At 35.0% G+C, this 14,706-nt stretch overlaps 1 protein-coding gene across 2 annotated transcripts in view; it reads right to left on the reverse strand.

Annotated features, from left to right (window-relative positions):
• LOC137035371 (activin receptor type-1-like) overlaps window positions 1-14,706 on the reverse strand; it is a 68,489-nt gene that overhangs the window by 36,151 nt on the left and 17,632 nt on the right. Inside the window, exons 2-3 of one of the 2 annotated variants that reach the window (XM_067408575.1) lie at window positions 10,904-10,977; window positions 921-1,175 (exon numbers count right to left, since the gene is read on the reverse strand). In XM_067408575.1, coding sequence (XP_067264676.1) covers window positions 921-1,175; window positions 10,904-10,970 — 322 coding nt within the window. In that variant the 5' untranslated portion in view covers window positions 10,971-10,977. The remainder of the gene's footprint in view (window positions 1-920; window positions 1,176-10,903; window positions 10,978-14,706) is intronic. The other variant, XM_067408576.1, reaches the window with a different exon arrangement.

The following is a 14,706-nucleotide window of genomic DNA, read 5'->3' on the forward strand; positions in this document are numbered from 1 at the left end:
TTTCATCTTTGGGTGAACTAACACTAACCAAATCGGTGTGAACGCTTTGCCTGGCATTCAGCATTTGATTCAGCATGGTTGATGTACATTCCTGACACAAATTACTAAATTACTGTCACTGTAAAAAAAAATATTGTAATTCATTGGTCTTTTTATTTTGGAGTCGTATGTCTTTAAAAAAAGACCAAATGTCATGCTCATTTTGTCTAGCTAGTTTTCAGTCAGCTAGATTCCCTATGCTGGTGAATAGGTGAGGTTGTGTGACGCTGTTCTATTGAGGCATGTTAAGGACGTGTGTTAGGGTAGCACTGTGGGGCTACTGGCCCGACAGAAAACGCAAATTAATTTTGGCCTCAGTGCTCGAGGTCCGAGGCTAATTTTATTTCCAATGATTAATTTCATCCATCCACTTGTGTTGTGGGGATGCCGAAGCCTATCCCAGTATCTCAGCCCATAGACTAAATGACTAGTTATTTTACAAAAAATAAAAAAAATAAAAAACATAAATTGTTAGATATTACAGGAAACTAATTTAGATTATGCAATGTTTAACAGACATTTATTTGCTTTTACATGAGAGTTAGTGCAATCCTTCCCAAAGGACATCATTCAGAAATGCAAGAGATATTTTAAAAATATGAACAAATCTCACATGGTCTGATCCATACTTCATAATTTAAACAAAGGATCATGAAATAGAAGGCCATGAAATAGGTTTCATGGTATTAATGCCAAAATACTTTTTTCTTTTGTTTTTGGGGGTTGTAACGTGACCCAGACATGTTTTTGACCATTTTTTTGAGATTCGCCCATTTCAAATAGCATGAGTGGAAAACTTACAGTTTTATCATTAAACTATTGTACATTTATGGTGAGATGTTTAAAAAAAATTACAATTAATGATTAAATTAATGATTCACCTGTATTTGGCATCTCCATGGTAATATTTATATTACACAATGTTTCCTGGCAACAGTACACCGGCGTGTCCACAGATGGGGAGTTTTTGCAGCGTACTGCCCCTTCTTCACTAGCCACAATGCACCCTTTTTGCTGTAGGGCTGCCCCATTCTCAAAGGACAGTGAGGAGAAACACTGCAGGCCAAAACAGCGCTGGATACCACTGCATGAAAAACCCTCGCACACACACTCAACGTCACCAGTGCTGCCTTTATCTGCAGAACACACACAAGACAGACATTTCCCTTCTATCTACAATTATGGGACGTTTAGCCAAGAAACATGGTTATCTCTCTTTCTTCAACTATGGTCACTTTTATGTCCCAGAGGTTGATTATTAAAACTGACATACAAAATAATGTCAAAATCTGTTATATAATGGTAAAACTGAGGAAAACTTTTACTATACCCTTTATCATTTTTTGCTATTTTTTTGTACTTATTTGTGTGTATTCTGTGTATGTATCCTCATCCTCCTCCTCCTCCTCATCATCCTAACTCAGCAGAAGGCTATATGATATTAATTTGTAATCTTGATGAGCCTGCTACTGAAAAGTAATCAAAGTATTATCTGTGAATGTGGAGCGGCAGCGACCATTATCCAACTGAATTAAAAAAAATATATATTTAAATACAAAGCAAAACGACAGTGGATGCATAATGTAAATTAGCGGTGGCATATTCTTTACTAATCATCCTAACACACATCCTAAACTATATAACAGCATAGGCCTATTAGTTACTAGCTAAACTGGACGGAGACACGGAGCGCCCTGTAACTCACTGGCCTGCCTGCGTTCACACGGTGCAGATGGGAGGGAGAACGGCTGACTACACAGTTTATGGGAATAAATTGTGTATATCCCTCACAATTGTCACAAAAACTCACTAGTCTGTACACTGTCTGTCTGGTCTCTCTGTGCGTTGCTTTGCGAGTTTATGCGGCGCGATTTTTTTCCCCTCACTGCTGCACGAGTCTGCGTGAGAATATGGGGGTGAGAGCATGAGAATTGGGTCAATTGCGTGAGAGTTACCAGCCTTGCCGTTACTTTGCTAAATTAGCCCAGAATCGTTTAACATTAATGTTATGGAATCATTACAAAAAATGATCAATAGATTGGTTAAATTTTACTAGACCTGCATATAAAAATGAAAGACGGGGGCTGCATCCGAAAACCTAGGTAGCTGTCTTGCTGCCTCGCTATCTTATAAGAGAATGACTTGTACGGCACCGTTTGTGCATGAAGGTACCTCACGAAATTGTGAACTTTATCCTGAATTTGAATTACTTCCATCTGGTCGACGGTTCCGCACTGCAAGGTTTAGATACAACCGCTACAGAAATTCTTTCATTCCTCTGGCTACAAGGCTGTTGAATTCAAATCAAAAGGACATGATTGTGTGATTGTTATTTATGTGAGTGTTATGTTTGTGCAGCTTTAACCTGTATTGCCCAAGACAATTTTCCCTTTATAGGGACAAATAAAGTATAAAGTAAAGTAAAGTATTTCGGACATACTTCTGAGGCAGTGTAACAGTTTAATGATCTACAGCAATATAGCGTGAGCTTTGGTGAGAACTAAACAAATATTTAATTACTACAGTAGTAATTTCTCAATAGAAATTATATCAAAATTGAAATATGTTGATCAAAATCGTACATTTGTACAAAAACTGAGCAGCAAACACAACTTTCGGACGCCATCTTTATTTTTCTAGCTCAACTGTCACAGAATGGAAAGCACAGGATTGTGGGATATCAAAGCCAGCTAAGGATACATCTATGCTTCCTTCAAAAATCGATCAGATGAAGGTATCTCATGAGAGAGGAAGTGAAGCTAACATTGGATTCGGACGTGCCTTGATGCCTTACTACCTTGAAATGTGTCCTCGTAAGGCAACATTTTCCAGTTTTCGGACGCAGCCAATATATTGGATTTGCTTACGTGAATCATCCGTGTTCACTGAAGCTGTTCACGTGAGTAGATGGTTGGGCGTGGTTGGGTGTGTGCGCATTCATAACGATGCGCGTACACTTTGAACTTCAATCGTGATAAATGATTGGACTACGTGCGGAGTGACATGACTCACACCCCTGCTCCATTTTAATCACCCGTTCATACATCTCTAGACTATCTTTGGAGTTTCTGAGTCTGCATTACAGTGGTTTAAGTCTTACCTCTCTGATCGCAAGCAGTTTGTTGTGATGGGTGATTGCAAGTCTGAGATCAGTGTGGTGCACTGTGGTGTTCCCCAGGGATCAGTTTTGGGCCCTTTACTTTTTAGTATTTACATTTTTCCATTTGGCCAACTTTTAAGAACTCTTGGTCTTAACTTTCACTTTTATGCAAAACTCAGATCTATATACATTCAAAACCTGGTGTCAATATGCATGTTTCTTTTCTTTCTCAATGTTTTACTGAGATTAAAAAATGGATGTCTGAAAATTTTCTTTGTCTAAACAGTGACAAAACTGAAGTGGTGCTCATTGGTTCACCTCATCAGTTGCGTAAAGCAGAGTCCATAACCTTAAGTGTGGATGGCTCTGCTTTACAATTCCAAACTAAACTAAAAAATCTGGGGGTGATATTTGATGCCAATTGAACATTTGACCATCATGTTCGTAACACAGTCAAAGCATCATTTTTTCATCTCAGAAACATTGCTAAATTACGTCCCATGTTGACTTTCTCTGTGGCTGAAAAGTTAATCAACACTTTTGTTTTTTCACGCATTGATTATTGTAATGCACTGCTGGCTGGAGTTTCTAAAGCTACCCTAAGTAAATTACAGTTGGTACAAAATTCAGCAGCTAGAATTCTGACTAGGACCAGTGCAAGAGAGCACATCACACCTATCCTGGAATAACTGCACTGGCTTCCTGTTAGTTTTCATATTGATTTTAAAATTCTCATGCTCACTTATAAGGCCTTGAATAATTTGGCCCCTCAATATTTGTGTGAGCTTTTAACCCCCTACACTCCTACACGTGTTCTACGCTCTTCTGAAGCTGGTCTTTTAACTGTCCAAACAACACGGCTAAAATCTATGGGTGACCGGGCTTTCTCTTCTTTGGCTCCTAAGTTGTGGAATTCCCTGCCCTCTGAGATTAGGAATGCAGAATCTTATGAATGTAATGCAGGAATGCATATATATAGTGCTTCAGAAGTGCGCGGCCGTGCACGCGCGCAACTTAGAGGGAACATTGTGTGTGTATATATATATATATATTTTTTTATTATATATATATGGATTTTATTACACACATATACATATATATATATATACATATATATACATACATATATATATATATATATACACATACATATATATATATATATATATATATACAATGTTCCCTCTAAGTTGCGCGCGTGCACGGCCGCGCACTTCTGAAGCCGCTGCCACGCAGAACAGACATGAAAATGATTGTAGTAGTTTAAATGAGAAATAATTGCAGTGCTCTGGACAACCGCTATAGAGTTATTGTCGCTATAGAGTTAGAACCGGTGAATGCGGTTTACAGGTTTCATAGAAAGACAACTCTGAGACATTTACAAATCACACACCCACCACAGGTATAGCTTGCAAACTCAAAATACATCAGTGATATACATCAGTTTAAATTGATTTTTGTGTGTGGTGGTGGTGTGGGTTTCAGAGATGTTTAGATAACTATAAAAGAGTTAACATGTTCACTTTTAAAAAAAAAAAATATTTAGCTATCAGATCTGTTTAAATGCTTCAGTTTTTCACTATATAATATATTAAAACAAATGGAAGCATTTAAACTGATATAATACTGTATATCAATTTTATTTTAGAATTTATTTTATTTTATTATTTTATTACAAAAAATTGATCTCACAATTGGGGGATTGATTAGGGCTCCTTGCCATCTTAACCTCCTGGTATATAAAATCTGGGAAATTCATAAGCAGTAAACATATAATTTTGATGGTTTAACACTGTCTGTTGCCATTAATTGACTGTACAAACACACATTATGGTTGTCCCAAACCATCATTGTAACTGCTCATTATTATATTATCTGCTCATTATTATATTATTATAAAGAATTGAACTGTCCTGCAGGAGGACAGAAATTATTTTTTAATAGAATATCTTGGTAAAGACTGGTACAGTTAATACAGCAATGTGAAAATGTGTGTGTGTGTGTGTGTATGTTTACGTTCATTGTACAGCTCTGATATAAAGAATGTTTTTGCTCAGGTGGCCAAAATGTGCGCTCAACAGAGAAAAGTTTTGCTCAGCGAGAAAAAAAATTAGAGGGAACACTGCATATATACATATACATATACATATACATATATATACAGCTATGGAAAAAATTAAGAGACCACTCCAAGTTCAGAAATCAATGTTAAGTGGTCTCTTATTTTTTTTCCATAGCTGTATATATATATATATATATAGATATATATATAGATAGATATATATATATATATATATATATATATACACACACATACACATATGTGTATATATGTGTGTGTGCTTATTGTCCAGTATTTATTTCGGGTAGATGTTTTGGATTTCCCATGTCTCCCTCTGACTGATTTTTATATACATGTATAAATAGACTTGTGTGTGTGTATAATATAATATAATATAATATAATATAATATAATATAATATAATATAATATAATATAATATAATATAATATAATATAATATAATATAATATAATATAATATAATATAATATAATATAATATAATATAATATATACACACACACTGTCAAACCAAAATTTATTCAGACACAAACATTTCATTCATTATATATATATATATATATATAAATAATCAGTGTATGTATATATATATAATCGTGATTAAACGCATACTTTCATGACATTAAGCATACAGAATTTATCTTGTTTAACATATTTAACATACAGTCAAACAAAAAACTACTCAGACACTTTGACCTGACCATGTTTTGTTTAAGTGTTATCTGACATAATTAAGATTCTTTTTTTCTGACACAGTTTAACTCTGAGATCTTGTCATATTTTATTACCATTTTTTTAAACTATAGTGAATAAACTATTAATGAATGAAATGTTCAAGGTGTCTGAATAAATTTTGGTTTGACTGTGTGTGTGTGCGTGCGTGCATGCATGCGTGCGCGTGTGTGATAAATATATACACAGTGCTCAAAATGAGTACACCCCCTTTGAAAAATAACATTTTAAACAATATCTCAATGAACACAAAACTAATTTCCAAAATGCTGACAAGACTAAGTTTTATATAACTTCTGTTTAACTTATAACATGAAAGTAATGTTAATAATATAACTTAGAACAAAATAAGAGAACAAAATTTTCAGTTTTACTCAAATTAGGGTGATGCAAAAATTGAGTACACCCCACTGAAAGTCTCTGGAGCAAAGCTAAATTTTAGACTACAAATGTCTAATTTAACAAGAATTCAACCACAAGTGAGTCTAATTATACATTATACAGGTGTCCAGCAGACAGTTGACAATAAAAGGGTGTTAAAACCCCCTCCCATTTCATGCTATCACCAAAGGCACCACATGGAAGAGAAATGTCACAAGACCTAAAGAAGAAAATAATTTCTTTACACCAGAAAGGTAAAGGCTACAAGAAGATCAGCAAAGCTTAATTATCAGTCAGAATACTGTAGCAAAAGTGGTACAAAAATTTTAAAAAGATGGAACTGCAGCCATCTCTCAAAGACGTCTAGTTCGTCCACAGAAGTTAACACCTCGACAGGAGTGTCTTCTGATGAGAAGGGTTGAAGAAAATCGGCATGCAGGTTCACTGCAGTTATCTAAAGAAGCAGAAAGCCAAACTGAGGTGACTATTTCCCATGACACAATACGGCGTACACTGCAGAGGAATTGCATGCATGGGTGTCGTCCACAAAAGAAGCCTCTCCTAAAGCTAACACAAAAAAGCCCGCCTAGAGTTTAAGATGAAGACTACTGGGACTCTATACTCTGGAGTGATGACACCAAGGTAAATGTTTTTGAAACTGAAGGCGTCACAAAGGTGAGGAATACAAAAAAAAAAATTATCGTGCCTACAGTAAAACATCGTGGTGGCAGTGTCCTTATGTGGGGCTGCCTGAGTGCTGCTGGTGTTGGGGAGCCGCATTTCATTGATGGCATCATAAATTCACAGATGTACTGCTCTATACTGAAAGAGAAAATGCTACCAACACTCTGTGCTCTTGGTCGTCATGCACTTTTCCAACATGGCAACGATCCTAAACACATTTCTGAAGAAGAACAGTGTGAAAGTGATCCAGTGTCTCCTGATCTGAACCTAATTGAACACCTATGGGGAATTCTGAAGAAATAAGTTGAGCATCACTCTCCATCCAGCAACCAGTTTCTAAAAGAGGTCATTCTTGAAGAATGGAAAAAATTAGATGTTGCAAAATGTCACCAACTTGTTCATTCCATGCCTAGAAGACTTGGTGCTGTCATTATGGAGACCATACAAAGTACTAGATGTAGTAGTTTTTGTTGTGGGGTGTACTCATTTTTGCATCACCCTAATTTGAGTAAAACAAAAAAATGTGTAATCTAAGTTATATTATTAACCTTAATTTCATATTATAAATTAAACAGATGTTATATTAAACTTAGTCTTGTCAACATTTTGGAAATAGTTTTTGTGTTTATTGAGATATTGTTTAAAATGTTACTTTTCAAAGGGGGTGTACTCATTTATGCTGATCACTGTACACACACACATATACATACATACATACATACATACATACATACATATACACATACATATACATGTCTCTCTTATGCTCATCAAGGCTGCATTTTTTTAATCAAAAATACAGTAAAACAGTAATATTGTGAAATATTATTACAAATTAAAATAACTGTTTTCTATTTGAAAATAGTTTAAATTGTAATTTATTACTTAGTTGGCAAAGCTGAATTTTCAGCATCATTAATCCAGTCTTCAGTGTCACATTATCCTTCAGAAATCATTCTAATATTCTGATCTGCTGCTCAAGAAAAATATATTATTATCAATGTTGAAAACTATTGTATATGTTTTTTTCAGGATTCTTTGATGAATAAAAAGTTCAAAAGAACAGCATTTATCTGAAATAAGGGCTGTTGATTTAACACCTTAATTTGATTAATTAGTTACAGTAAAAAAATATGCGTTAAATTAACGTATTTAACACACTTGCCCCGCCCCACAACTATGTAGTTCATCTGACATTTCATACAGTTGATTGATGACGAATGTGATGCAGGGAAAAAACTCGCGCGATGAAGCCTATAAAATGTTTGAGTTTTTGTCTCATATTTAGATTTGAAGTTAATCAATATTTGTTTTTGAGTTAAGCAATATCACACGATAAAGTGTGTAATATTACACAAGTGCTTTTTTTTCCCATATAACGAGTGCAAATGCAATACTGATTTTATAAAGTTTAACAGTTCAGTAAATAAAAAGTTATTATTGTGTTATTTTACATAAAATATTTTTTATATTTTGTTCAATTTTACCAATTTTGTCTGTGTAGTACCGCTTCAAGTTCAAGATGGCTGAAGAGAACATTTATTTACTTCACTCCTGAACGAATCCAGCCGTTTGAATGAAAATGAATGAATGAATGAATGAATGAATGAATGAATGAATGAATGAATGAATGAATGAATGAATGAATGAATGAATGACTTGATCATCAAAACATTTACCACCACCTACTGACATTTTTTTTTTCTTATTTAGAGTCTAATTTTATTTTTAAAAATTATTTAATATTTCAATATTATTTAAAAAAAAATGAAGGTATAGTTCAGCCAAAAATGAAAATTCAGTCATCATTTACTCAACCTCTTGGTCCAAAAGTTCATGTGTAAAAATTTCTCTGTTGAATCTAATTAAATATTTCTTTCTGAAACTCCTCTTTGTAATGTCTATTTGATGCTTTACAATAATAACTTGTGTAATTTCTCAGCCAAAATTTAATTGCGATTAAATTGCAATGAATTAGATTTATTAATTGCCTCATCATGTAATTAATTAGATTAAAAATTTAATCACTTGTCTCTTTTAATATAATATATAGAATAGTACTTCTATAAAGAGACACTTAGGCCATGTTCACACAGCAATATGAATATGGTTGTCAGTCCTGTATTTGTGTGTGCTGGGGGGTTGTGAAGATTGCATATCAGAAATGTACAATTGCCTTATAAATGCAAAATTTATTGACAGTATTCATGTTTAATTTGATAGTTTCATCCTTACATCAACAATAATACAATATAGAGCAGTGGTCGCCAACCCGTCGATCGCGATCGACTGGTCGATCTTTATCACTATTCCAGTAGCTCGCGAAAATAACAGTATTATATGAGTACAAAAATACATTACATTTCTCCAGTCTTTGTACTGTATTTTTTTATTCATTTTTATGTTATTTTCTAGAGCTACTTGAACAGACAGATAAAGGTAAATATCCCACATTATGTCTGAGGGTGTAAACGGCCGTTAACAAGAGGCCAGAGACGCTGAAGACGGACGTGAAGAGGATAAAATTCTATAGCAGGCAGAGCACCTCACTGTTCACGATGCTCGAAATATAGGAAGAAAATATAAATATTGAATTGGGGGTGAAGGATTATGAATCCAGTCTTCAGGAAGATGTCGATAGCAATGGCATTTTATTTTCCTCTTACCTCAGAATAAAGTAGCTAATTATTAGTGCATTTCAGCTTTTTTTTACAGTGGTAACCAAGGAAACGCTGTATCACTGCTGCTCCATAAGTGCCACCTGCTTTCAGAGAGTAAATCTGCGTCTCATTCAGCCTGCTGTTTTTGTTTCATGCTTTTTGTGTGTGTGTAGCATTTATAATTTCTCTAAGATAAAGTTCTGTTTTTGCTTTAAATCTTGAAATTAAATCTAATTCAAATAAAAAAAATAACTGCTAATGCAGCGTGCGTAGCATCTTTGTTTGGATTGTGATTAAAAAGCAGTGGTTCCCTCTAATTTGAAATGGCTATGTATTTTTGTTTTATTATAATAATATTAATAATAAATATCTGCAACCAGTATCAGAATTGGCCAATTTGCTTGTAAAAATAAATAAATAAATCAGAATCTACATTGACCATGAAAAAAATACTAAATACAATCTGGGCTGTCTTTTTCTATCAAGTAGATCTTGTCTTTCAAAAAGGTCGAGGTCAGGGATCTTGGGCTTGAAAAGGTTGGTGACCACTGATATAGAGTATTTACATTAGTGAATATATAATATATAATATATATATATATATATACACGCATTAAGTATTCTTTAGTCCTAATGTTTTTTTTGTTTTTTTTAAAACCAAAGATGTACATCAGTGGTTGTATATCAAAAGCAGGAAGGTACATTCCATAACTTACAGCGACAGAGGTATGAGCTGCGTGTCGTCTGAAGGTTTTAGATCCATTCACTGTTCTACGTGCGAATTAAACGCTCCGCTCTTCACCCAGATTTAAAAGCTGCTGTCAGTTAAAAAAAGACTTGGTAGATGAACTCAAAATAATTTGCTCTATTGGACTCTTGTCATATCAAAAATGAAAAGACTTTTCAGTTTTATGGACATAGATTTTGATATTACTTTGGTCACTGTCACTATGGTTACTGGTAAGACAATAAGGGCTTGACTCCCGTTGCACGTTCATGAGACCCTACTGTAAGCTGTTGTTTGAATGGGAAATTTTGAGACTCACACCTTTAAGTAAATGCGGTGTCAATTCCAAAACCTGACAGGGTGAACGTAGCCAAAGACTCACTATATTTGAAAATACACATGGCAACGGTCTCAACGAATCACCTACATGTAGCCCACTATTGGTGGGGGAAAAAAAGTTCTTTGAAAAGATTTTGAAGGCCTGTGTGTCAGTCTTACCTTCCATACAGGCAGCAGGTGAAGCCAACACAACCACCAACAACTGAATCATCTTACTGCTCAACATTATAGACCTAAAGAAAACAGACAAACATCACAGACATTATCACTGACCCAAAAGAAAACAATCAGCAAATCTTATATTCATAATAAAAATCAGTTTGAATCAGAGCATGTGAGCGGAGTGGAGCGCAAGCGGAGGGGCCAATATTTCCTCTAGAGCGGAGAGCGCCTTTCTGAAGATTCCGCTCCGCTTGCTCAGTCCACTCAGAGTTCGCTCAACCTTTAATGCCCTGAACATCAAAGTTATAAGAATGAAGGAGGAGACCTAAGCCTAATTGAAAGGGCGTATGGAGAAATTTTGAGTTAGCAAAGATTCATTTTGTGATGTAATCAAGACGAAGTTCTGTTCGTACTTTGTTTTGGGGTAGAAAAAGAACTTTGAAATACATTCGCAGTGTCATATTGTTAATGAACATTCTGACGCGTCCATGCTGCTGAGAGCACCGTTTATATTATTAACAGGCTTATGCGATATGTGCGCTTTCCTCTCAATAACAAAAACACACAACAAATATAAAGAAAAAATAAATGTAAGAAAGCGTCTGATCTGATCATAAGGACATTGATATGTTTGCACAAGCTCTATAATTCAGCACTCTCCAGACAAGTCACGTCAAGTTTATTTATAGCCTGCCACTTTATACAATATAGCCTATTGCTTTAAAGTCACAAATATTATAACCATCTGTATGCCTACTATGATTGAGACATGTATTCAAGAAATTCATTAAAACAGAAAGACAATGTTTCCACCAAAGGCCGTGGCAACATAGAGGGTTTGTTTATTACGCGCTTCAATACGCACCTGACTTCTTGGTTTTGTTTTTATGCATTAAATATAGGCAATTGGTTGATGAAACATTAATTAAAATTAAGATACGAATGATACAAAGCAAAATTCATTTTAAAGAAAAGATTTCTACAAAACAAAACTTAATAACGTGGTCAAAATCATATCTGACCCACTGCATGTGCTCCTGACATATTGCGCATCTTGATGTAGTCATGCTGTTCACTTTTCTTAATCAATGAAAAAAAAAAAAAAAAAAAAATTATATATATATATATATATATATATATATATATATATATATATATATATATATATATATATATATATATATATATATATATATATATATATATATAATATTATATTTAAACATAAATATGAAACTAAATAGGCTACGTTTTCTTTTTTCGACAGCGGAAACAACTCCGTCATTTTTAGCCATACAGATTAATTTAAGACAACTATGATACTTTTATTTGTGTACACTCAAAGTAACATCAAAACCTTGTGCTTTTGTAAAGTAAAGTAAATAAACGGTGCGCTTTCAACTGCCTCCATCCCCACGTGAATCTTTCTAAAACTCAAAAATGAACTGAAACTCATCGAATTGCCTACTTATCACACAAACATGACATATATGTCTAAAGAATTAATGAGATGCACAGTTTCGCCAATCTCTGCTAATTATCATTAATGTGCTAATTATCATTAATGTGATCACACCCATGCACAGAGCCCTCTATTCAAAGAGCTGAGAGTGCTGAGGCACTCAACCAGTAGACACGGGCAAAGCCGTAGAAATAGGTGGGGAGAAGGGCCTCTATAGCGCCATCTTTTGACAAATGTGGGGGGATTAGTTTAAATTACAGTCACCAAGGAGAGAGTGAGGGAGAGTGTGAGTTTTAACTGATAAAAGACTATTTATTAGGTGCACTGAAAGGAATAATATCAATTTACATCATCTGTGCATGAGGTAGGGCCTTAAAAACATCAGCCAATTGTTTGTGTGATCATCGCATAAACGATTGGCCCTCTGGCTTGTCAATCACTGCCATTACGTTCCTTGTGAGAGACGTGCGCGCTCCAGTAACTTTCCACACTCCACAGGCGCTGCATGTTTTTGTCAGGAGTAACAACTGCAGATTATGAGTTACCTGCGGTGAGTCCGACATAATGAATCCACTAAAACAACACAGCGGGCTTTGGCCCAGCATCGCTGCTTGCAGCTATATTTCTGTTTCTTCTCCCAAATGAATCACATTTTTGAGGGCCTAATGTTCTTGAAAACTCATTAAACTTTGCACAGACAACAGAAGTGGTGAAAATTTACATCTGTTATGGGTCTCAGAATAAGGCATGGCAAAATGGCTCGATAGTGCCACCTACAAAATTTCTCGCACCACGTTTCACGTACAGGTATGACATTCGGTAGACATATGTAACAGCCCAATCCATACAAAAACGTCTCCTGGTGAAAAATCTGAAAGAAGGAATTGAGATATTTGTCTGCAAAATGTTTGCACTTTTTGCCATTTCCAGATGTTGTACTTTAAAGGTGCCCTAGAACTTTTATTTATTTTTTTTAAATATGTAATATAAGTCTAAGGTGTCCCCTGAATGTGTCTGAAGTTTCAGCTCAAAATACCCCATAGAGTTTTTTTTAATAAATTTTTTTATCTGCCTATTTTGGGGCATCATTATAAATGAGCCGATTCAGGGTGTTTGGCCCTTTAAATGCTGACGCTCTCCGCCCACGGAGCCTGCGCTTGCCTTAAACAACATAAAAAAAGTTCAAACAGCTAATATAACCCTCAAAATGGATCTTTACAATCGCGCAAGTACAGTGTTTATTTGGATGTTTACATTTGGTTATGAATGAGTTTGATAGTATGCTCCATGGCTAATGGCTAATGCTACACTGTTGGAGAGATTTATAAAGAATGAAGTTGTGTTTATGCATTATACAGACTGCAAGTGTTTAAAAAGGAAAATGCGACGGCTCTTGTCTCCGTGAATACTGTAAGAAACAATGGTAACTTTAACCACATTTAACAGTACATTAGCAACATGTTAACGAAACATTTAGAAAGACAATTTACAAATATCACTAAAAATATCATGTTATCATGGATCATGTCAGTTTTTAATCACTCCATCTGCCATTTTTCGCTATTGTCCTTGCTTGCTGATGATTCGGCTGTGCAGAGATCCAGATGTGTAATCCCTTTCATAATGTTGGGAACATGGGCTGGCATATGCAAGTATTGGGGGCGTACACCCCGACTGTTACGTAACAGTCGGTGTTATGTTAAGATTCGCCTGTTCTTCAGAGGTCTTTTAAACAAATGAGATTTATATAAGAAGGAGGAAACAATGGAGTGAATGAGACTCACTGTATGTCTTTTCCATGTACTGAACTCTTGTTATTTAACTATGCCAAGGTAAATTCAATTTTTGAATCTAGGGCACCTTTAACAAACTCCTCCTAGAGCTTTAATCAGATCAATGTCATATTTGGTCAGTCTAATCTAAAAGCCTTTGCAATTTTATATTGTGAAGATCTAGAGTTTTCACTGAAGGGCGTGTCCGTGGTGGCCTGACAAAATGTGATATTTTGCCATGAAGGAGGAAGCTGTTGTTACTCAGACATACAGTGTCCAATGTGACCCAAACTTCACATGTGTGATAAAAGTCCTGGCCTAAAGATGTCTATATGCCAATATTCAGATAGTCATAGCGCCACCTGCTGGCAACAGGAAATGGCATGCTTTACACTGTAATTTGCTCCCTGAAACACATTTCAATAAGTCACAAAGTACAAAACATACTAGAAACACGTTAAATCAATGTATGTGATTAACGCCACGAAAAAGGAAGTTGTTGTAACTCAGGCATACAATGTCCGATCTGCTCCAAACTTCACATGTTTGATAATAGTCCTGGCCTG

This window comes from Chanodichthys erythropterus, chromosome 14 (assembly GCF_024489055.1).
Source record: "Chanodichthys erythropterus isolate Z2021 chromosome 14, ASM2448905v1, whole genome shotgun sequence".
NCBI classification, from domain to species: Eukaryota; Metazoa; Chordata; class Actinopteri; order Cypriniformes; family Xenocyprididae; genus Chanodichthys; species Chanodichthys erythropterus.